Raw genomic sequence first — 22,217 nt, forward strand, 5'->3', positions numbered from 1 at the left:
TATTTTTAAGGTTTTACTGGAAATTAAAACATTGCATCTCATGCCAACGTTGTATAAACAGCGCTGGCAATCCGCTGGAGGTGTTTATTGTGAGAGGAGGCGGAGTTTTCGTTTGGGGGGGGGGGGAAGAGGGACTACAGGTCCCAGAGGGCGTTGCGGACGGAAGGTTGCTGTGGCGACGGCGCGGCCTAGCGCTCCAGGCTTTACCATGTTCAGGGCGCTGGCGGCTGGCGGGTGGCTGGCGTGGCCGGGAGACGCCGGCTACTCCGCCCGCCAGGAGGAAGCCGAGCTGCTGCATCCGAGGGAGGATCGTGAGGAGGAGGGGGAGGGGGCGGAGACGGAGGCGATGCCGCCGCCGCCGCCGCCGGGACTGGAGCCTGAGGCCGGGCCTGGAGCCGCAGGCGCAGCCGGCCCTGAGCAGGCCAGAGGCGTGGGCAGTGAGTGCGCACCAAACACTCTCGTCCCCAACCTCCTTAATCCCCATGTGACAGGAGCAGAATTAGGCCATTCAGCCCATCAAGTCTACTCCACCATTCTATCATGACATGGCTGATCTATCTCTCCCTCCTAACCCCATTCTCCTGCCTTCTCCCCATAACCCCTGACACCCGCACTGATCAACAATCTATCCACCTCTGCCTTTAAAATGCCCACTGACCTGGCCTCCACAGCCTTATGTGGCAATGAGTTCCACAGATTCACCACCCTGTGTACCTATAGAGGCTTGTATACATTGGAATTTAGAAGGATGAGAGGGGATCTTATCGAAACGTATAAGATTATTAAGGGGTTGGACACGTTAGAGGCAGGAAACATGTTCCCAATGTTGGGGGAGTCCAGACCCAGGGGCCACACAGTTTAAGAATAAGGGGTAAGGCCATTTAGAACGGAGATGAGGAAAATCTTTTTCGGTCAGAGAGTTGTGAATCTGTGGAATTCTCTGCCTCAGAAGGCAGTGGAGGCCAATTCTCTGAACGCATTCAAGAGAGAGCTAGATAGAGCTCTTAAGGATAGCGGAGTCAAGTCAAGTCAATTTTATTTTGTATAGCACATTTAAAAACAACCCACGTTGACCAAAGTGCTGTACATCTGATTAGGTTCCAATGGGGAAAAAAAATGAAACATACAGCAGCACGCAAACAGTTCACAGCGCCTCCTCAATGAGCCTCAAACGCTAGGGAGTAGAAATAGGTTTTGAGCCTGGACTTAAAGGGGTCGATGGAGGGGGCAGTTCTGATGGGGAGAGGGATGCTGTTCCACAGTCTAGGAGCTGCAACCGCAAAAGCGCGGTCACCCCTGAGCTTAAGCCTAGACCGCGGGATAGTGAGTAGCCCCAAGTCGGCCGACCTGAGGGACCTGGAGTTAGAGAGGGGGGTTAGAAGATTTTTGATGTAGGGGGGGGGGGAGTGTCCATTTAGGGCTTTATACGTGAATAGGAGGAGCTTGAAGTTGATTCTGTACCGTACAGGGAGCCAGTGGAGAGAGGCCAGAATCGGGGTGATGTGGTCCCTTTTACGGGTACCCGTCAGAAGTCTCGCTGCGGCGTTTTGGACCAGTTGCAGGCGGGACAGGGAAGATTGGCTGATCCCAGTGTATAGGGAGTTGCAGTAGTCTAGGCGGGAGGAAATGAAAGCGTGAATGATTTTTTCTGTGTCGTCGAATTGGAGGAAAGGTTTGATTTTAGCTATGGTTCGAAGTTGGAAGAAGCTGGCTTTTACCACAGCGTTGACTTGCTTATCAAGGGGGTATGGGAAAGAAGGCAGGAACGGGGTACTGATTGAGAATGATCAGCCATGATCACATTGAATGGTGGTGCTGGCTCAAAGGGCCGAATGGCCTCCTCCTGCACCTATTGTCTATTGTAGAGTGATACAGCACGAAAACAGGCCCTTCAGCCCAACCTGCCCACACCGGCCAACATGTCGCAGCGACACTAGTCCCACCTTGGACCATATCCCTCCAAACCTGTACTATCCATCTACCTGTCTAACTGTTTTTTAAACGTCGGTATAGTCCCAGCCTCAACTACCTCCCCTGGCAGCTCGTTCCCTTTCTGTGAAAAAGTTACCCCTCGGATTCCTATTAAATCTTTTCCCCTTTACCTTAAACCTATGATCTCTGGTCCTTGATTCACCTCCTCTGGGCAAGAGACTCTGCATCTACTCGATCTATTTCTCTCATGATTTTATACTCCTTATATTTATATACACCTTTATATTTTATACATGAGTGTGCACCAAACACTCCCCTTCCCCTTCACCCCAGGACCAGCCCTTTCACTGTCCCACTAAGTTACTTCAGCATTTTGTGTAAATCTTCAGTATAAAACAGCATCTGCCTACGCATTTGCAGTTCCTTCCTACACACGGGAACTTTATAAGTGATAGGAGCAGAATTAGGCCACTCGGCCCATCAAGTCTACTCTACCATTCAATCATGGCTGATCTATCTTTCCCTCTCAACCCCATTCTCCTGCCTACTCCCCATAACCCCTGACAGCCTTACTAATCAAATTTACCGTAGTTTGGAGAGCAGACGTTGATATGGATTAACAACTTAGCATCACAAACAGGGCACCCAACAGTGTACCACACTTTTGCTCAAATATGGCACTTTTCTGAATCAAGTGACCAGAATTAATTGTGTAGGAAGGAACTGCAGATGCTGGTTTAAACCAAAGATAGGCACAAAAAACTGGAGGGACTCAACGGGTCAGACAGCATAAAAAAGCCTACAATTAACCTACAAACCAGTATGTCTTTGCAGTATAGGAGGAAATCGGACCTGTCGGAGAAAACCCACGTGGTCACAGGGAGAACGTACAAACTCCATACAGACTGCACCCATAGTCAGGATCAAACCCGGGTCTGTGGCGCTGTAAAGCGGCAACTCTAGCGCTGCGCCACCGCTTTGCCCTAGTTACTTAGGCAGTTTGCCTCTTTATTTGATAATGGCCCTGTGGAGCCCTTTGTCATGTTAAAATCAGTATATAATTACAAGTTAACAATTTACAACTAAAAATGTTAGGTACGACTAGTATACTTAACGTGTGTGTATTTTTAATTCCAGGTTACCTGCGGAATGTGGCTACATCTGCTTCAAAGAAAGTATCGGACTCAATGCGAGAGACTGCCCAGACAATAAAGAAAACTGTCGAGGAACATAAAATAGGCAATCTCCTTGATATGGTTCGAGCAACTACAGTATTGCCAGAAAATATCTGTTAGAACAAGGTTATGAGCTTTAAGTTGGATTTTCCACTGAGTGATAAATCTAGTCTCTGCTGGTTCCCTCTGTATTTTACCTGGTGAGAAATGTTCACTCGGTAAATTAAGTTTTAGTGTAGTGGTAATGACGTTAATAATATTGGGAATGAATTTCTGTGCACACAGAACCTTATTTAAAGTAGCACAAACAGGAGTTGGATGTAATACATTAAGCAGTGGGCCTAAATGCTCAGTAGAGAGTTTGTTTTAGAGGCAGAAGAGACTGCAGAAACTGGAATCGTAAGCAAAAAACAAACTGCTGGATGGACTCGGTGGGTCAGGCAGCATCTGCGGAGGGAAATGGACAGGCAACTCTTTGGGTCGGGACTCTTCAAGACTTTCTGTTTGCTGTTTTCATCATACGATCAAAAGTGATAGGAGTAGAATTAGCCCATTAAGTCTACTCCGCCATTCAATCATGGCTGCTCTATCTCTCCCTCCTAACCCCATTCTCCTGCCTTCTCCCCATAACCCCCGACACCCGCACTAATCAAGAATGTGATTATGACAGAAAAAATGACAGAGCATTTGACAAGATTCCACATGGTAGGCTGCTCTGGAAGGTTAGGTCACACGGGTTCCACAAAACAGCTATTATAGGAACTGGTTACATATTTGTTATTTGGAAAAGATGCTTAGATTTTGTTTAAAGTTCCTTTTTTCAAAAACTTTTCCCCATTCTCCCCTCTCCTTGCCCTTCTGGCTACAGTGATTGATGCTCTGCTCTTTATGTCTGTGCTCTAATGCCAGTCCTCTAGTGTTTCGAACCAAGTACATATCTATGAATATGTTGGGCTGGATAGCAATTAGGATGGGAATACCTTGCCTGGTGATTTTCTTTTGTCCTAAAGACCTTGTTTGCTTAGCCTTGATAAATTAACTTGGTGTGAATGAGCCATTAAACCTGAGTCTGCCTTAGTGACTTAGATTTATTTTATCACTCAGTGCTTCTACCAACTGAGCCATTGGGCTTTAACAGGGTAGGGGTGTGTGCAAATGAGGGCCGTCCACTCCGTCAGTGCATCATGAGTTGCAGATCTTTAACTATGATATAACTGCCTGGATTAGCATTACCCTGGCCTCTATATCTGCACCGTTTCAGCTGGGGAGTTGGGCTCTTGGGCTTCACAAAAGGGGTGGCGCAGCTGGTAGAGTTGCTGCCTCACAGCGCCGGAAACCCGGGTTCAATCCTAACTGGTGCTGTCCGTGAGGAGTTTGCACGTTCTCCCTGTGACCGCGTGGGTTTCCTCCGGGTGCTCCGGTTTCCTCCCACATCCCAAAGACGTGCGGGTTTGTAGATTAATTGGGCTTCTGTAATATTCTCCCTAATGCGCAGGGTGTTGATGAGAAAATGGGATAACATAGGACTAATGCGAACGGGTGATCGCAGGTCAGCATGGTCTAGGTGGTCCGTTGGGCCTGTTTCCATGCTGTATCTCTAAAACTAAAGCAAAATCTGAATTTCAAATGCTGTTGAAGTTGCTAATGTGTTAGACACTGCCATCTAGATTAGAATATCCGACTCTTGGTCCCTTGGAATGGGAGACTCAGTAGATATCAAAGTTAATAACATGTAGTAAGGCTGTGGGCTGGGGCCAGAATTAGATGTGACTATTATCAGCTGAACCTACTAATTGGGAGGGTTTAAAATTACTTGAAGAAGCAAAAAATGTAACAACATTATCCGTCAATGCCATTTATAATTTCCCTCTATCAATCTGAATTAAACTCAAAATGCACTTGTTCCGAGTTATTTTAATCAGATTAATACCTCTCATTTATTTGTCATTTGCAGACAATCATTGGAAATTTCAATAAGGAACAAGAAAAATTTCTGAACGAACAAAAATCAAAGAAATCAGGTACTTACTTTATCAAAACATTCATGCGAGTGTCTATATACAATTCTCGCCAGTGACTCCCGTCTGACGTTTTCTCTGCTTCTTTGTGCTTTCAGAATCAGGAATGGTCCTCATTCCATCTACATCTCAAGTTTAACTTGAGTAAATTATTTTGAGATAGTTATCATCCATTCCTACCGTTATAAACTTAATTTTCTTTTGAAAGATTTTAGGTGCTTTTATTCCAAACCTACACCACAAGCTATGTCATTCTTCAATAGCAAACTTAGAAAGAACAATTTTATTTTATTAAGACTGTGAATATTTTGCAGAAGATGTAAGGAACCTTAGATTTATGAACTTCTTTCATGTTTCAGAAACAAGTATTTTGCCAATAATGCTGTAAAAACCAGGGCAACCAAATTGTGGAACTGCATTTCCTTCAAATCAGTTGAGGGAAAATTGTTATTTGAGTGTGGCCCGGAGGTGCAGCAGTAGAGTTGCTGCCTTACAATGCCAGAGACCCAGGTTCGATCCTTACTACCGGTGTTGCCCGTACGAAGTATGTATGTTCTCCCTGTGAACCGCTGGGGTTTTCTCCCACATTCCAAAGACGTGCAGGTTTGTAGGTTAATTGGCTTCTGTAAGTTGCCCCTGGGTTAGGGTTAGAGTTAGGGTACAGGTGATTGTTGGTCGATGGGCTGAAGGGCCTGTTTCCACACTGTGTCTCTAAACTAAACATATCATAGTGTTTTAACTGAACAAAAGGGTCAACCCAATTTTCAAGTTGAATTCCCATTGCCGATGGATCAATGTTATTTACAGATATTTAATAAACGTGTTAAATGCCATTCTTCTAGTTTTCACTCTTAACAATACATAACATCAATTTAATGAATGATTGAAAATCAGATTAAAAGGCTGAGGATCAGACTAAAAGACTAAACTGTTTATTAAATACTAACATGCAATCACTAATCATTTTATTTCTAGAATCAGCACTTCCACCCTGGGCAGGATACAATAATGAGGAGTCTGTAAAGCAACAAGTCCTCTCTTTGTCTGAAGTAAGTTGGTAAATACAATAACTTTCATCATTTTCACCAGATTTTCTTTTCCCTATCCTAAATTCAAAATTCCTGAGATGATGTACTTTTCTGTATGAGGACAGGTTAAGGATACTGGGCCTTTGTTGAGTTGACTAAGAATAGGTTGTGATCTTATTGAAATGCACACACTTTTTAATGGTAATGTATAGGGATGATGTTTCCTCTGGCCAATGCTAGATTAACTCAGTGGATTAGACAGCATCGCTGGAGAACATACATAGGAGACCTTTCTTCAGCCCTGACCCTTGGTTAGTACAGGTGTCAGAGGTTATGGGGAGAAGGCAGGAGAATGGGGTTAGGAGGGAGAGATAGATCAGCCATGATTGAATGGCGGAGTAGACTTGATGGGCTGAATGGATCATCATCTTATTTGTTTTAAAAGGCGCAAAGTGCTGGAGTAACTCAACAGGTCAGGGAACATCTTCCAGAGATGCCGCCTGACCCGCTGAGTTACTTTAGCATTTTGTGTCTTTTGTTGTAGATTTAATCTACAGATCCTTGTATCTTAAGATATTATCAAATGTTAGAGCATGCGTTAGAAACTGAGTGCACTATTTCTGGTGTTAATTATTGTGTTCCAATGACTTGCAGAGTATTTCCAGCATTTGCTGTTTTTATTTTGGATTTCCAGCATCAGCAGTATTTTGCTCATGGATTTCATTAAACTAAGTGCATTGAGAGGCTGCTGAGGAATAAGATATGAAGAGCAAATGGATGAAGTCTTTCCTTCACATTCCACAATATGAATGGGGAAGGAAAGGGCAGTCAATTATTTGGAGACACAAGAAACTGCAGGTGATGGTTTGCAAAAGAAGACACAAAGTGCAGGAGTAGCTCAGCTTGCCAGGCAACTCTTTGGAGAAATGTATAGGCGATGTTTCAGTCGGGACCTTCTTAAATCTGAAGAAAACTCCCAACCTGAAACGTTGCCTATTTATATTTCCCAGTGATTTATTTTGTAGTTTAAAGACAGTTTTCTGGTAGCACTTACATAGGAGTCTGGAGGGAGGCCCAGTGGCACCGTGGTAGAGATGCTGCTTTACGGTACTAGAGATCATGGTTCGATCCTGACGACAGGTGCTCTCTGTACAAAGTTTGCACTTTCTCCCTGTGAAATCGTGGGGTTTCTCCATATTCTCCGGTTCCCTCCCACATACAAAAGACGTGCCGGTTTGTAGGGTTAATTGGCCTTAGCGTGTAAGGAGTGGAAGAGAAGGTGGGATAACATAGAACTAGTGTATGGGTGATCGATGGTCGGCGTGGACTCGGTGGGCCGAAAGGCCTGTTTCCTTGCTGTGTCGCTGAACTAGCAGTACTTTCTGCTGAAGTGATGCGGAGGTAGATTGTGTACGTAACCAAGATAGTTCTGGGCTCAACGGAAGCTAAGCAGGTTGTTTGCTTTTACAGGATCGTCAGAACTTTCTGCGAGATCCTCCTGCTGGTGTACGATTTAACTTTGATTTCAACACCCTGGCACCTGTTGCTGTTACAATGCTTCGTGAAGACAAGCTGCTGAGCAAAATGCGTTTCGAGCTTGTTCCAAAACTGTAAGTGGACAGAAATCCTTGCGTCTTCCTCCTCTAAGACCACCACTCCCAAAAGGTCCTGAACTATCAATTAACCCGATAAACCTTTCTGCTTGGTTTAGCCACCACATATCAAAGTGTAGCATAAATTTCATAAAAATGTATTATTTCTCGCAAGACACAAAGTGCTGGAATAACTCAGCAGGTCAGACAGCTTCTATGCGGCACGGTGGCGCAGCGGTAGAGTTGCTGCCTTACAGCGAATGCAGCGTGGTCGGCCCGGGTTCGATCACAACAACGGGTGCTGTCTGTACGGAGTTTGTACGTTCTCCCCGTGACCTGCGTGGGTTTTCTCCAAAATCTTTGGTTCCCTCCCACACTCCAAAGACGTACAGGTTTGTAGGTTAACTGGCTTGGTAAATGTAAAAATTGTCCCTAGTGTGTGTAGGACAGTGTTAATATGCGGGGATCGCTGGTCGGCGCGGACCCGATAGGCCGAAGAGCCTGTTTCCACGCTGTATCTCTAAACTAAACTAAACTAAACTAAAAAGCCTATCTGGAGCACATGGATAGAGGACGTTTCCGGTTGGAACCCTTCTTCAGAATGAATGTTGTAAGGGAGAGAAAGTTGCAAAGCTATGATTGTCACGTGTACCGACTGCGGTACAGTGAGAAGCTTGTTTTGTATGCTATCCGAATAGATCAGATATACCATACTTAGATACAATCAAGTTAAACTCAAGTACAATAGATAGAACAAAGAGGAAGATACAGAGTGCAGAAAAAAAGCTCTGAGGATTATAGTGTACCACTTCCATGGTCTGATATGATTTGATTGTCGGTTTTGATTGGCAAGGGTGAGCTTCTCATTTATTAGCAATTAAAGAGGGTGGCACGGTGGCGCAGCGGTAGAGTTGCTGCCTTACAGCGCCAGAGACCCATGTTCCGTGCTCCGGTTTCCTCCCACGTTCCAAAAACGTGCAGGTTTGGAGATTAATTGGCTTCGAATGTAAAAAGATTGTCCCCTTGTGCGTAGGATAGTGCTAGTGTGCGGGGATCGCTGGTTGGCGCGGACTCGGTGGGTTGACGGACCTGATTCCATTTAAAGTGTAAGGTAACGTTATTTAGATACAGTGATCACTGTTCTTATGCTCTTGTACCCTCTTCCTGAAGAAGGTTTTTTAGGCTTACTTCCAGTAGATCCCTTTAATCGGTGGCTGGGAGGTCAGTACCTGCGTGTCTAATTGGCCACTGTACGTTGCCTTTAATGCCTGGATAAATGGTGGAATCTGGAGTGGGAATCCGAGAAGTAACTTTTTCACACAAAGGGTGGTGGGTGTATGGAACAAGCTGCCAGAGGAGGTAGTTGAGGCTGGGACTATTCCATCATTTAAGAAACAGTTGGACAGGTACATGGATAGGACAGGTTTGGAGGGATATGGACCAAGCGCAGGCAAGTGGGAGTAAGGTAGCTGGCACATTGTTGGCCGGTGTGGGCGAGTTGGGCCGAAGGGCCTGTTTCCACATTGTATCAATCTGTGTCTCTATCTATGAGATAGACTATATCTATGACTCTATCTATAGAAACATAGAAAATAGGTGCAGGAGTAGGTCATTCGGCCCTTCGAGCCTGCACCGCCATTCAATATGATCATGGCTGATCATCCAGCTCAGTAACCTGTACCTGCCTTCTCTCCATACCCCCTGATCCCTTTAGCCACAAGGGCCACATCTAACTCCCTCTTAAATATAGCCAATGAACTGGCCTCAACTACCTTCTGTGGCAGAGAATTCCACAGACTCACCACTCTCTGTGTGAAGAAATGTTTTCTCATCTCGGTCCTAAAAGACTTCCCCCTTATCCTTAAGCTTTGACCCCTTGTTCTGGACTTCCCCAACATCGGGAACAATCTTCCCGCATCTAGCCTCTCCAACCCCTTAAGAATTTTATATGTTTCAATAAGATCCCCCCTCAGTCTTCTAAATTCCAGCGAGTATAAGCCTAGTCTATCCAGTCTTCATATGAAAGTCCTGCCATCCCAGGGATCAATCTGGTGAACCTTCTCTGTACTCCCTCTAAGGCTAGAATGTCTTTCCTCAGATTAGGAGACCAAAACTGTACACAATACTCCAGGTGCGGTCTCACCAAGGCCCTGTACAACTGCAGCAGAACCTCCCTGCTCCTATACTCAAATCCTCTTGCTATGAATGCTAACATACCATTCGCTTTCTTCACTGCCTGCTGCACCTGTACGCTTGCTTTCAATGACTGGTGCACCATGACACCCAGGTCACGTTGCATCTCCCCTTTTCCTAATTGGCCACCATTCAGGTAATACTCTGCTTTCCTGTTCTTGCCGCCAAAGTGGATCACCTCACATTTATCCACATTATATTGCATCTGCCATGCATTTGCCCACTCTCCTAATCTATCCAAGTCACTCTGCAGCCTCCTAGCATCCTCCTCGCAGCTAACACTGCCACCCAGCTTCGTGTCATCCGCAAACTTAGAGATATTGCATTCAATTCCCTCGTCCAAATCATTAATATATATTGTAAATAACTGGGGTCCCAGCACTGAGCCTTGCGGTACCCCACTAGTCACTGCCTGCCATTCCGAAAAGGACCCATTTATTCCTACTCTTTGCTTCCTGTCAGCCAACTAATTCTCTATCCACCTCAACACTGAACCCGCAATTCCGTGTGCTTTAAGTTTGTACCCCAATCTCCTATGTGGGACCATGTCGAAGGCCTTCTGAAAGTCCAGATATAACACATCGACTGGTTCTCCCTTATCCACTCTACTAGTTACATCCTCGAAAAATTCTATAAGATTCATCAGGCATGATTTGCCTTTCATAAATCCATGCTGACTTTGTCCGATGATTTCACCACTTTCCAAATGTGATGCTATCACATCTTTAATAACTGACTCTAGCATTTTCCCCACTACCGATGTTAGGCTAACTGGTCTATAATTCCCCGGTTTCTCTCTCCCTCCCTTTTTAAAAAGTGGGGTTACATTAGCTACCCTCCAATCCTCGGGAACTACTCCAGAATCTAAAGAGTTTTGAAAAATTATCACTAATGCATCCACTATTTCTGAGGCTACTTCCTTAAGCACGCTGGGATGCAGCCTATCTGGCCCTGGGGATTTATCGGCCCTTAATCCATTTAATTTACCTAACACCACTTCCCGACTAACCTGGATTACCCTCAGTTCCTCCATCTCGTTCGACCCCCGGTCCCCTGCTATTTCCGGCAGATTGTTTATGTCTTCCCTAGTGAAGAGAGAACCAAAGTAGTTGTTCAATTGGTCTGCCATCTCCTTGGTCCCTATGATCAATTCACCTGTTTCCGACTGCAAGGGACCTACATTTGTCTTAACTAGTCTTTTTCTCTTCACATATCTATAAAAGCTTTTGCAGTCAGTTTTTATGTTCCCTGCCAGTTTTCTCTCATAATCTATTTTCCCTTTCCTAATTAAGCCCTTTGTCCTCCTCTGCTGGACACCGAATTTCTCCCAGTCCTCTGGTATGATACTTTTTCTGGCTAATTTATATGCTTCATCTTTTGTTTTAATACTATCCTTGATTTCCTTTGTTAGCCACGGATGCACTACCTTTCCTGGTTTGTTCTTTTGCCAAACTGGGATGATCAATTGTTGTAGTTCATCCATGCAATCTTTAAATGCCTTCCATTGCATGTCCACCGTCAACCCTTAAAGTATAAATTGCCAGTCTATCTTGGACAATTCACATCTCATACTCTCAAAGTTACCTTTCTTTAAGTTCAGAACACTTGTTTCTGAATTGACTTTGTCACTCTCCATCCTAATGAAGAACTCCACCATATGGTCACTTTTGCCCAAGGGGCCTCGCACAACAAGACTGCTAACTAACCCTTCCTTATTACTCAATACCCAGCCTGTCAATGACGGGAATGAGGGAAGAATGAAATGGCTATGACAGGATTTGATTTAATAAAATTAGATGCTTGACACAATGGGCTGAAGTTCCTATTTCCATGCTGAATCTTTCTATGGCTTGGTTTCCAACCTGCCCCAGGCATCTCTTTTGTTCTTCAATTTTTATTTTACCAAGGACAATACATGCTCCAATTAAGGCTTGACAAGTTCCACATTTGCAGTTCAGATTTATTTATCTATGTTGTGTCATTGAGATTAGGTGTTGGAATTTCTGTTGAGTATTAGCAAGGATGTTCTCGCTCAGTCATTGATAAAACGCACAGCAAACTTGCCAGGATAAATCTGTAACTGCCAAAACATGTCCGACTTGATTCGCAAGTTGTTCGTTTCAGTGAAATAATTAAATCATGTACTGAGTCCCCGCTAATTTATATTGAGCGTAAGTTTAGTTTAGAGATATAGCGCGGAAACAGACCCCACCGAGTCCACGCCGACCAACAATCCCTGCACGTTAACTCATCCTACACGCACTAGGGACAATTTCCAGTAATACCGAGCCAATTAATCTACAATCCTGCACGTCTTTGGAGTGTGGTAAAAAAACCGAAGATCTCGGAGAAAACCCACGCAGTCACGGGGAGAATGTACATACTCCGTACAGACAGCACCCGTGGTCAGGATTGACACCGGGTCTCCGGCGCTGCAAGTCTACCGCTGCGCCACCATGCCACCATGTGTTTTTGTATTCTGTATCGGCATGGTGATGAGAATTGACAGGCTGAAATTTCACATCCTTGTGTGGCAGAGAGGAAAAATGTCCTCTGTGATTATTTTAATGCAAGTTTTTGCTTTGAAGGATTGATTACAACTATTGAACATTGAAAATAAAATAATGTCATGAATGCCGAAACCCTTGTCTAATCTACGGAGAATGTTTGTACCTTATTCAACCATCAACGTGAACATTTCTAAAGATTAAAATCCGTTCCACAAGCAGGTTCATTGGGAATTCTGAATTTCTATATTGTTGAAATGACAAAGCAACAGAATTCAGAGTTGTTTGGTAGGTTGGTGGGTGGCTACGACATCGATTTGGACCAGTAAGGCTTAAGGCTCATGTGCTCTTAACTGATCATTCCAGCTTTTTGTATCTTATCTGCAAGATTATGCAATTCTACAAAATGAGTGTGCATCTCTATAACTGGAAGTATGTTTTCAACTAACTACATTTCTTCCTTTGCAGCGTAAAGGAAGAGCAGTTCTGGAAGAACTATTTTTACCGAATATCTCTCATTAAACAATCAGCACAACTCTTGTCTCAAGCTGCCGGACAGCCTGAAAACTCCAGAGATGAACCGGACCCTTCAGAAAGCAGCGTCCCTTCCACAGGTGCCCACACGTGAATCAGTGTCACAAAACGCGTGATGCTGGGTTCTATCTATATACTAAAACTCTCGTTTGTTTGTTTGTTTGTTCCTGAACTACAACCAAAACGATACACGATAGCGCAACAATTTTAGGCCCACCTTACTCACCGTCATCCCTTTGGTGCTAATGGAAGAAGTTTCGTTGAAATCGGTGTTATATTTTTAAAGTTATTCACATTTTAAAGTTTAAATCTATCTCCTAGGGGGGGAGGGGTGGAGGGAGGGGGGGGGGAGGAGGGAGGGGAAGGGGGAAGGAGAGGGTGCTGTACCAATGCAGGAGAGGTTTGGGCCCAACGGGTCCACTTGGTCTAGTATTTCAATATTGCTGGCGCTTTGTCAACAAACCATCTCTGCTCACAAACCAACAACACTGTGCCCTTCACGCCATAGCGAGGAAACAGGCCCTTCGGCCCAATTTGCCCAAGCCGACCAACATGTCCCATCTACACACAGTCCTTCCATTTCTCATTATAGAAACATAGAACAACAGAGGCAGAAAGAGTAGGGGGAAAAAAACCTGCAAATGCTGGTTTAAATTTAAATTAAATCAGTCTGAAGAAGGGTCTTGACCTGAAACGTCGCCCATTCCTTCTCTCCAGAGATGCTGCCTGACCCGCTGAGTTACTCCAGGATTTTATGTCTACCTTCGAGGCAGAAAGAGGACATTCAAGCCTCTATCTAAACACAATGTTCCCAACTTCCTGGAGTCATAGAGTCATACAGTGTGGAAACTGGCCCACACCAACCAACATGCCCCATCTAAGCTAGTCCCACCTGCCCGTGCTTGGCCCATATCCCTCTAAACCAATCCACAAACTATCCAAATGTCTCTTAAACGTTGCAATAGTCTCTGCCTCAACTACCTCCTCTAGCAGCCCGTTCCATACAGCCACCACCCTTTGTGTAAAATAGATACCCCTCAGGTTCTTATTAAACCTCCCCCCCCCCCCCCCCACATCCTTAAATAAGTGCTGGAGTAACTCAGTGGATCAGGCAGCATCTCTGGAGAACGTGGATAGGTGGCATTTCGGGTCGGGACCTTGCCTCAGAATAAGGGATGCTGCCTGACCCACTGAGTTACTTCAGCATTTTGAGTCATTTTTTAAAATAAGATCTTGGTTGACTGTAATCATAATTTCATGTCCCTGCCTGTCTATGTTAAGCCTTTAACCCTGGCTTTCCAAAAATCTGTCTGCCTCTACCTTCACAATGTTAAAATAATTTTCTTCCACTGTTCTTTGAAGATTAGCTCACGAAAGTCTCACCACTCAGAGAATGTATGTTGTACCATCTGTTTAGTTTAGTGATAGAGCGCTGTAACAGGCCCTTCAGCCCATCGGGTCTGCCCCAACCTGAGATCCTCGCACATTAACGCTATCCTACACTCACTAGGACAATATTTTTACCAAGTCAATTAGCCTACAAACCTGCATACAAACTCTGTACAGACAGCCTCTATAGTCAGAAGGGGCTGAAGAAGAGTCTCGACCCGAAACGTCACCCATTCCCTCTCTCCTGAGATGCTGCCTGACCTGCTGAGTTACTCCAGCATTTTGTGAAATAAATACCTTCGATTTGTACCAGCATCTGCATTTATTTTCTTACAGCCCTTATAGTCAGGATCGAGCACAGTTCTCTGGCGATCTAGTAGGCAGCAACTCTACCGCTGCACCACTGTGCCGCCCCGCATGACTATTTGAGTGTAAGATTCTGCCACAGCCACCCTCAGGATCTTGTGTGTTAAGTAAAATCTTATGCACTTCAGCAGATACCAGCCTAAATTGTTCAACAGTTGATTGATTCCAGGCTTTTAACATAGAATGAACGACTGATGTTGTTTTACAAACAAAGACACTAAATGCAGTAGTAACACAGTTATGCAGCATCTCTGGAGAACATGGATAGGTCAGGTTGTGGGTTGGGTCTAGTTTGAAGAAGGTTCACCTATCCATGTTCTTCAGAGATGCTGCCTGACCCGCTGAGTTACTCCAGCACTTTGTGTCTTGTTTTGTAAACCAGCATCTGCAGTTCCTTTGTATCCTCAACACTGTGCTCTTAAATTGGAAGTAAATTATCAAATTCAAACTTTTACCATACTTCAGTCAGTTTTACATATGTCCTTTCTTTGTACTAGATTCAGTACATTCAAAGCCATCCACGGTGCCAATGAGAAAGCAAAATGAATCTGCTGGGGTAAGGTTTTTTTTAATGTCTACCAAACTCATATATTTTAGAATATTTTGAAAATTAAGTTTGATGAATGCACTATTTACCAAACTACTAAGAACCACTAGGTTACCAAGCAAATGCAGCATTTGTTTAATACCGCTTTTTAAGTTTGATTCTAAGTTTGCCCTGAGGTGAAAACCTAATTTCCAACTGTAATGAAGATCTTACAGTTTCCAGATGTGGCGATCTGAGATAAAGTGAAGATTGAGTACCTCCTTTTCTTACCTCCAGTTCCCTCTCCCCTACATTCAGTGTGAAGAAGGGTCCCGATCCGAAACGTCACCCATCGTTTATATCCAGAGATGCTGCCTGACCCACTGAGTTACTCCAGCACTCTGTGTCTGTCTTCAAAGTGAAGATTGAGCACAGCTCTAATGATTCCAAGCAAAATGTTTGAGCAGCCCTGCCTTACTTCTAAACAGAATTAAAATAGGTGGCACAGTGGCGCAGAGGTAGAGTTGCTGCCTTATATAGCCAGACACCTGGGCTTGATCCTGACTCCAGGTGCTGTCTGAACGAAGTTTGTACGTTCTCCCCATGACTGTGTGTTTTCTCCGGGAGCTCCGGTTTCCTCCCACACTCCAAAGACGTGCAGGTTTGTAGGGTGATTGGCTTCGGTAAAGATAGCAAATTGTCCCTCGTGTGACCCTAGCTTGGGCGGCGCGGACTCGGTGGGCCGAAGGGCCTGTTTTCGAGCTGTATCTCTAAACTAAACTAAAAGAATGGCCTTTTTGCATGTGCTGATTCCTCAATGTAAATACATTTTACAGGTTCCCTCTGGACAGGAGGTTTCGATAAGTCCAACTGCTAATGAGTTTGTGAGTGATGCATTTGACACATCGTTCCTAAACCAGGAAGACATCTTGAGGGGCATGGAGCAACTGGGCATGAGCAGTGGCCAACCAGCTCCTGGTGACCAAGGTAAGTTTAGTTTAGAGATAAAGCGCAAAAACAGGCCCTTCGGCCCACCGAGTTCCTGCCGACCAGATATCCTCGCACACAAACACTATCCTATAAAAACTGGGGACAATTTACAATTTTACCAAGAAAATCAACCTACAAACCTGTACGTCTTTAGAGTGTGGGAGGAAACCGGAGCACCGAGAGAAAACCCACGTGGTCATGGGAGGAGTGAACACACACTGTACAGACAGCACCCGTAGTCAGGATCGAACCCGGGTCTCTGGCGCTGTGAGGCAGGAACTCTGGCGCTGTGAGGCCGCTGCGCCACCGTGCCACATAAGGTGTCACAATAATAAGTTTGATCAGTCTTGTTTAAACTGTGGCAAGGCAAAAACAGTACAGACTTCGCATGAGGCACACCTAGGTGAGCCACTGCCTCACATCCCCAGCACTCAAGGTTCAATCCTAACCTCTAATGCTATCTGAGTTGTGCTTGCATGTCCTTTTTAGTTTAGTTTAGAAATACAGCGCAAAAACAGGCCCTTCGGCCCACTGGGTCCGCGCCGACTAGCGATCCCCGCACATTAACACTATCCTGCATCCACTAGGGACAATTTTTACATTTACCAAGCCAATTAACCTATATTTCATATATTGTATGAAATATCAATATATTGTGCACGTTATACCAAAATTCTTTTCAAAAGCGTGGCTGGGGCAACACAGGGGAGAGGGAAACTAGAGGAATGACAAGGTACAGAACAAACCAGAGCCCTCTCCCCTGACTCTCAGTCTGCAGAAGGGTCTTGGCCCGATACATCACCCATTCCTTCTTTCCAGAGATGCTGCCTGTCCCGCTGAGTTACTCCAGCGTTTTGTGTCTATCTTCACTTTAGTTTTTAAATGCATATTGTCTATTTGCACAGTTATCTCTTAAATTCAGACTACAATGAAATCTAAATACCAGCAGGCAATTATTCAGATGCAATGATTGCTTAAATATTGCATTCCATTTCATTACCTCACCGATCACGCCCAAATCCTATTTGGGCACCACCCTCATTATCATATCATATATATACAGCCGGAAACAGGCCTTTTTCGGCCCTCCAAGTCCGTGCCGCCCAGCGATCCCCGTACATTAACACTATCCTACACCCACTAGGGACAATTTTTACATTAACCCAGCCAATTAACCTACATACCTGTACGTCTTTGGAGTGTGGGAGGAAACCGAAGATCTCGGAGAAAACCCACGCAGGTCACGGGGAGAACGTACAAACTCCTTACAGTGCAGCACCCGTAGTCAGGATCGAACCTGAGTCTCCGGCGCTACATTCGCTGTAAAGCAGCAACTCTACCGCTGCGCTACCGTGCCGCCCATTATTAAATAGTGTAAGAAAATAACTGCAGATGCTGGTACAAATCGAAGGTATTCACAAAATGCTGGAGTAACTCAGCAGGTCAGGCAGCATTACCCCACCACTGGCCACATCTTCCCATCCCCTCCCCTTTCTGCATTCCGCAGAGACCGCTCCCTCCGTAACTCCCTGGTCCACTGGTCCCTTCCTACCCAAACCACCTCATCCCCGGGCACTTTCCCCTGCAACCACAGGAGATGCAACACCTGTCCCTTTACCTCCCCCCTCAACTCCATCCAAGGACCCAAACAGTCTTTCCAGGTGAGACAGAGGTTCACCTGCACCTCCTCCAACCTTGCATCTATTGCATCCGCTGCTCTAGGTGTCAACTTCTTTACATCGGCGAAACCAAACGCAGGCTCGGCGATCGTTCCGCTCAACACCTTCGCTCAGTCCGCCTTAACCAACCCGATCTCCCGGTGGCTGAGCACTTCAACTCCCCTCCCACTCCCAGTCTGACCTTTCTGTCATAGGCCTCCTCCAGTGCCATAGTGAGGCCCACCGGAAATAGGAGGAACAGCACCTCATATTTCGCTTGGGCAGCTTGCAGCCCAGCGGTATGAACATTGACTTCTCCAACTTTAGATAGTTCCTCTGTCCCTCTCTTCCCCTCCCCCTTCCCAGTTCTCCCACTGTCTTCCTGTCTCCACCTATATCCTTCCTTTGTCCCGCCCCCCTGACATCAGTCTGAAGAAGGATCTCGACCCGAAACGTCACCCATTCCTTCTCTCATTATTAAATACATCATTTCTCACAGCTAAGTACAGATTTCCATTTGAGATGTTGAACAAGTTTTCTTCCGTCCACCCCCCCCAGAAGACTGTTCAAATAAAGAACCCCTGCTGGCTCCTTTAAATAAAATTGAGGCAGAAAATATCTTCATTTAACCTCGACTTGTTTTAACTTGATAAGCAATGCTCTACCATATGCTTGAGTGAAGTATTAAATGTCACTCATTAATCAAAGCTGTAATGGGGAAAGGGTCTGAAGAAGGGTCCCGACCAGAAACGTCCATGTTCCCCTGAGATGCTGCCTGACCCGCTGACTGGATAGCATGCACCAAAAAGCTTTTCACTGTACCTCGGCACCCGTGAGAATAAACTAAAAAAGATGCACAAAGTGCTGGAGTAACTCAGCGGGTCAGGCAGCATCTCTGGAGAGAAAGAATAGGTGACATTTCAGGTCGAGACCCTTCTTCAGACCTACTGTTCCAACCAATGCTAATTCTGCAGGCAATGTTTGTTCAATATTATCTGATTCTTGTGTGGTTATTGTGTGCAAATCAGTTGCTGTGCTTCCTACATTCCAACCGGAGCCAGACATTGTTAACTCTATAAAAGACACATCATGCTGGAGTAACTCAGCGAGTCAGGCAGCCTTTCTGGAGAACATGGAGAGGTGACAGTTGTTCCGTTCCTGATACAGAACACAATTAAACTCTCTTGATGTGTAGGAAGGAACTGCAGATGCTGGTTTACACCATAGATGGACACAAAATGCTGGAGTAACTCAGTGGGTCAGGCAGCATCTCTGGAGAGAGGGAATGGGTCGAGACCTTCCATGCTCGCCAGAGATGCTCCCTGCCTGCTGAATTACTCCAGCATTTTGTATCTTTTTGCTCCTAGTTGGAGTTTGGCGGGTCTGTGCTGAATGGACAGGTGTGAGAGTCTGTTTATTACCTGACACCCGAGTCGACGATGAGTCCACCCACCTGAAGCGCTCCCTGGCTGACAGTGACCCACAGCTGAAGTTTGATTCTACAGTCTGAAGAGGGTCTTGACTCGAAACTCACCTAAACTCTCCTGACGTTGCTCTATGCTTTCACTGTAGACCAGAACTTGATCTTCACCTGCTGGAGTGCACGCATAAATCAGTCTTACGAGCAGTTTAGTTTAGTTTGGTTTGGAGATACAGCGCAGAAACAGGGCCTTCGGCCCACTGAGTCCGCGCCGACCAGCGATCCCTGCACACTTACGCTATCCTCCACACACTAGGGACAGTTTACAATGATACCAAGCCAATTAACCTGCAAACCTGCATGTCTTTGAAGTGTGGGAGGAACCCGGAGATCCCGGAGAAAACCCACGCAGGTCACGGGGAGAACGTATAAACTCCTTACAGACAGCACCCGTAGTTAGGATTGGACCCGGGTCTCTGGCGCTGTGAGGCAGCAGCTCTACCGCTGTGCCACCCCCGTACCGAATAAAGATTAGAAAGGGAAAACTAACTAGCTGCTCCATAGGGTTTAGCCTGATTATAGCCATGTTAGTGATTCTATTTCATCTGAAAAAGGGTTCGGTCGCGAAACGTCACCTATTCCTGTTCTCCAGAGATGCTGCCTGAGCCGCTGAGTTACTCCAGCATAAACTGGAATCTGCAGGTCCTCCCAACACATTTAATCGTTACTTGTAAGTAGTTCATAGATCGTTCACGTTTCTCTTCCCAGCGGACGACATCCCGGAGTGGGAGAAGGAACTGCAACGGGAACTGCAGGAGTTTGAAATTGTTGAAGGGAAAGCAAAAGTGAGTGATGCCTGGGAGAAAGAAATTGAGGCGTTGCTTCAAGAAGAGGATTAAAGAGCTTGCAGAAAGAAGCAACCCTGTTCTCATAACCCTGTGCAGGAAGGAACTGCAGGTGCTGCTTTAAACCGAAGATAGACACAAAAAGCTGGAGTAACTCAGCGGGACAGGCAGCATCTCTGGAGAGAAGGAATGGGTGACGATTCGCCCCCTCCCCTCCCCTGACATCAGTCTGAAGAAGGGTCTCGACCCCAAACGTCACCCAATACTTCTCTCCAGAGATGCTGCCAGTCCCGCTGAGTTACTCCAGCTTTTTGTGTCTACTTGTTCTCAAAGCCCATGGCTCTCACCTACTCGAGGCAATTTTGATGAACTAATTTGCTCATGCCTTTGCCAGAGATAAAGAATGCTGTCAGTTTTATTTTGTTTGTATTTTTAAACATGCCTCAGCATCACCTGTCTTATTATTGTTCTCAATGCTACATTGATGTTTGTTGAAGACCAGGTTTTGGTATTAATTTCATTATCAGTAATGTTATTTGGAAAAAAACCATGTTGGGCAGGAAGTGTAGGTGTGTTTGTTTGTTTGTCGTTTTCAGCAGCAGCCAAGACACTTCTTCCTAGAAGTAATTTATTCCATTACAGTGTTTACCTGCTCTCTCCATAAAACTGTGCAAACCCCCCTCTGTTCCCCTTCACAGCTGATACGTAGGGTTGGCGAAAGGGGTACTGGTTAGTAGCGTGCTTCATCACCAGGGTAAGCCGCAGAATATGCCAAGCTACAAAATCCCACGGGACTAAAACAAGGTTTGCAGAGTTAGTCACGAGGGCCTTTCTGCAGGTGTGTTAAAACGTTCAGGGAAAGCTGGTTTGTTCACTTCATCTGTTAGACAAATGTGTGCCAGCAAAACAGAGGGAAAAAATGACTGAAGTACGGGGAAAGTAACTATAACCCAGGTAGCGACCCAAAGTACTGGAGTAACCCAGCGGGTCAGGCATCATCTCTGGAGGACATAGGTAGGTGACGTTTTAAGTCGGGACCCTTCTTCAGGCTGAAGAGGCGTCCCGACCCAAAGGATCTCCTATCCATGTTCTCCAGAGTTACTCTCGCACTTTGTGTTTTTTTTTTAATAAACCAGCCTCTGCAGTTCCTTGTTTCTAAAATCCAGATAGCCTTGGTCTGAACCATTTATTAACAACACGCCTACAAGCCTCTAGAAAAAGCTGCACTCACCTCCCCCAGATACAATCACGAGCTCTGAACAAATTGTGCAGCATTTGCAGATAAGCTTTATAAAACATTTCAGATGCTATACCTGGCTTCCCAGCCGCAAAGGCTTAGATTAGCCTGCAATATGTGCCATCTGTCTAGAATCCTAAAACGTTGAGAGATTTTCGTTACTTAATATGTGTTGAGTTATTTTGCTAATGTGCTCGGGGCTATTACACTGTAGTGAAACTGAAATGGCCGATTATTCTTTCTTGAGTTTAAAGATCTTGAAAATATTCTATGATTATAGGAATGATGTAAATGTATTTAATTGAATTTGAATTTGATGTTATTCCGTTAATGCCTTATATACATCGTATTGTGTTTATGGTTATGTTTGCAATTTTATTTGTATATAAACTCCTTCATCCAAATATTCACAGTGGAGATGACCATTAACAACAAGCATCCTACCAACATACCTGTCAGTAAATGGTTTTATCTGCATTGATAAGGGTTTGCAATGCTGTGTGTGCGCTGTGTGGTGGCGAGAAGAATATCAGAAAGTATTTCTTTTAAAGAAGACTAAATTTTTTTGTTTACGTGGAGTATCTTTCAAATTGCAACAGGAGGTAGATATACTTGTTGCAGTTTTTAAACGAACAGACCAGTGGTCATTGTATGATGCAAGTAACGAGCCATAATTAAACTCACAACATTCAATAAAAATATATTTGAGCGTTGGATTTAAGAAATGGTACTTCAGGAATTGTATGAATCCAACAGCTTGAATTCAAGGTTGATATGTAGTGTATTCTCCCAACGACAGAACAATCT

At 45.0% G+C, this 22,217-nt stretch overlaps 1 protein-coding gene across 1 annotated transcript; it reads left to right on the forward strand.

The window, feature by feature from the left end:
- The first annotated feature begins 173 nt into the window (after positions 1–173).
- Positions 174–21,298, forward strand: LOC144606828 (synapse-associated protein 1-like). Its single transcript, XM_078423231.1, has 9 exons — positions 174–437; positions 3,070–3,188; positions 5,062–5,128; positions 6,101–6,174; positions 7,624–7,763; positions 12,914–13,059; positions 15,232–15,290; positions 16,097–16,247; positions 20,097–21,298. Exons 1-9 carry the CDS (start codon positions 209–211, stop codon positions 20,225–20,227), a joined length of 1,116 nt encoding a protein of 371 aa, XP_078279357.1. The 5' UTR covers positions 174–208; the 3' UTR covers positions 20,228–21,298.
- The last annotated feature ends 919 nt before the right edge of the window (positions 21,299–22,217 follow it).

The sequence above is a fragment of the Rhinoraja longicauda genome, chromosome 27 (assembly GCF_053455715.1).
Source record: "Rhinoraja longicauda isolate Sanriku21f chromosome 27, sRhiLon1.1, whole genome shotgun sequence".
Classification (NCBI taxonomy): Eukaryota; Metazoa; Chordata; class Chondrichthyes; order Rajiformes; family Arhynchobatidae; genus Rhinoraja; species Rhinoraja longicauda.

Bases quoted from the DNA above. Each gene is read 5' to 3' on its own strand.
- LOC144606828 (XM_078423231.1), top strand. From the start codon at position 209: ATGTTCAGGGCGCTGGCGGCTGGCGGGTGGCTGGCGTGGCCGGGAGAC. The intron at 13,060-15,231 runs GTGCCCACACGT...TCTTTGTACTAG, and splicing joins AAGCAGCGTCCCTTCCACAG to ATTCAGTACATTCAAAGCCA. The intron at 15,291-16,096 runs GTAAGGTTTTTT...TACATTTTACAG, and splicing joins AGCAAAATGAATCTGCTGGG to GTTCCCTCTGGACAGGAGGT.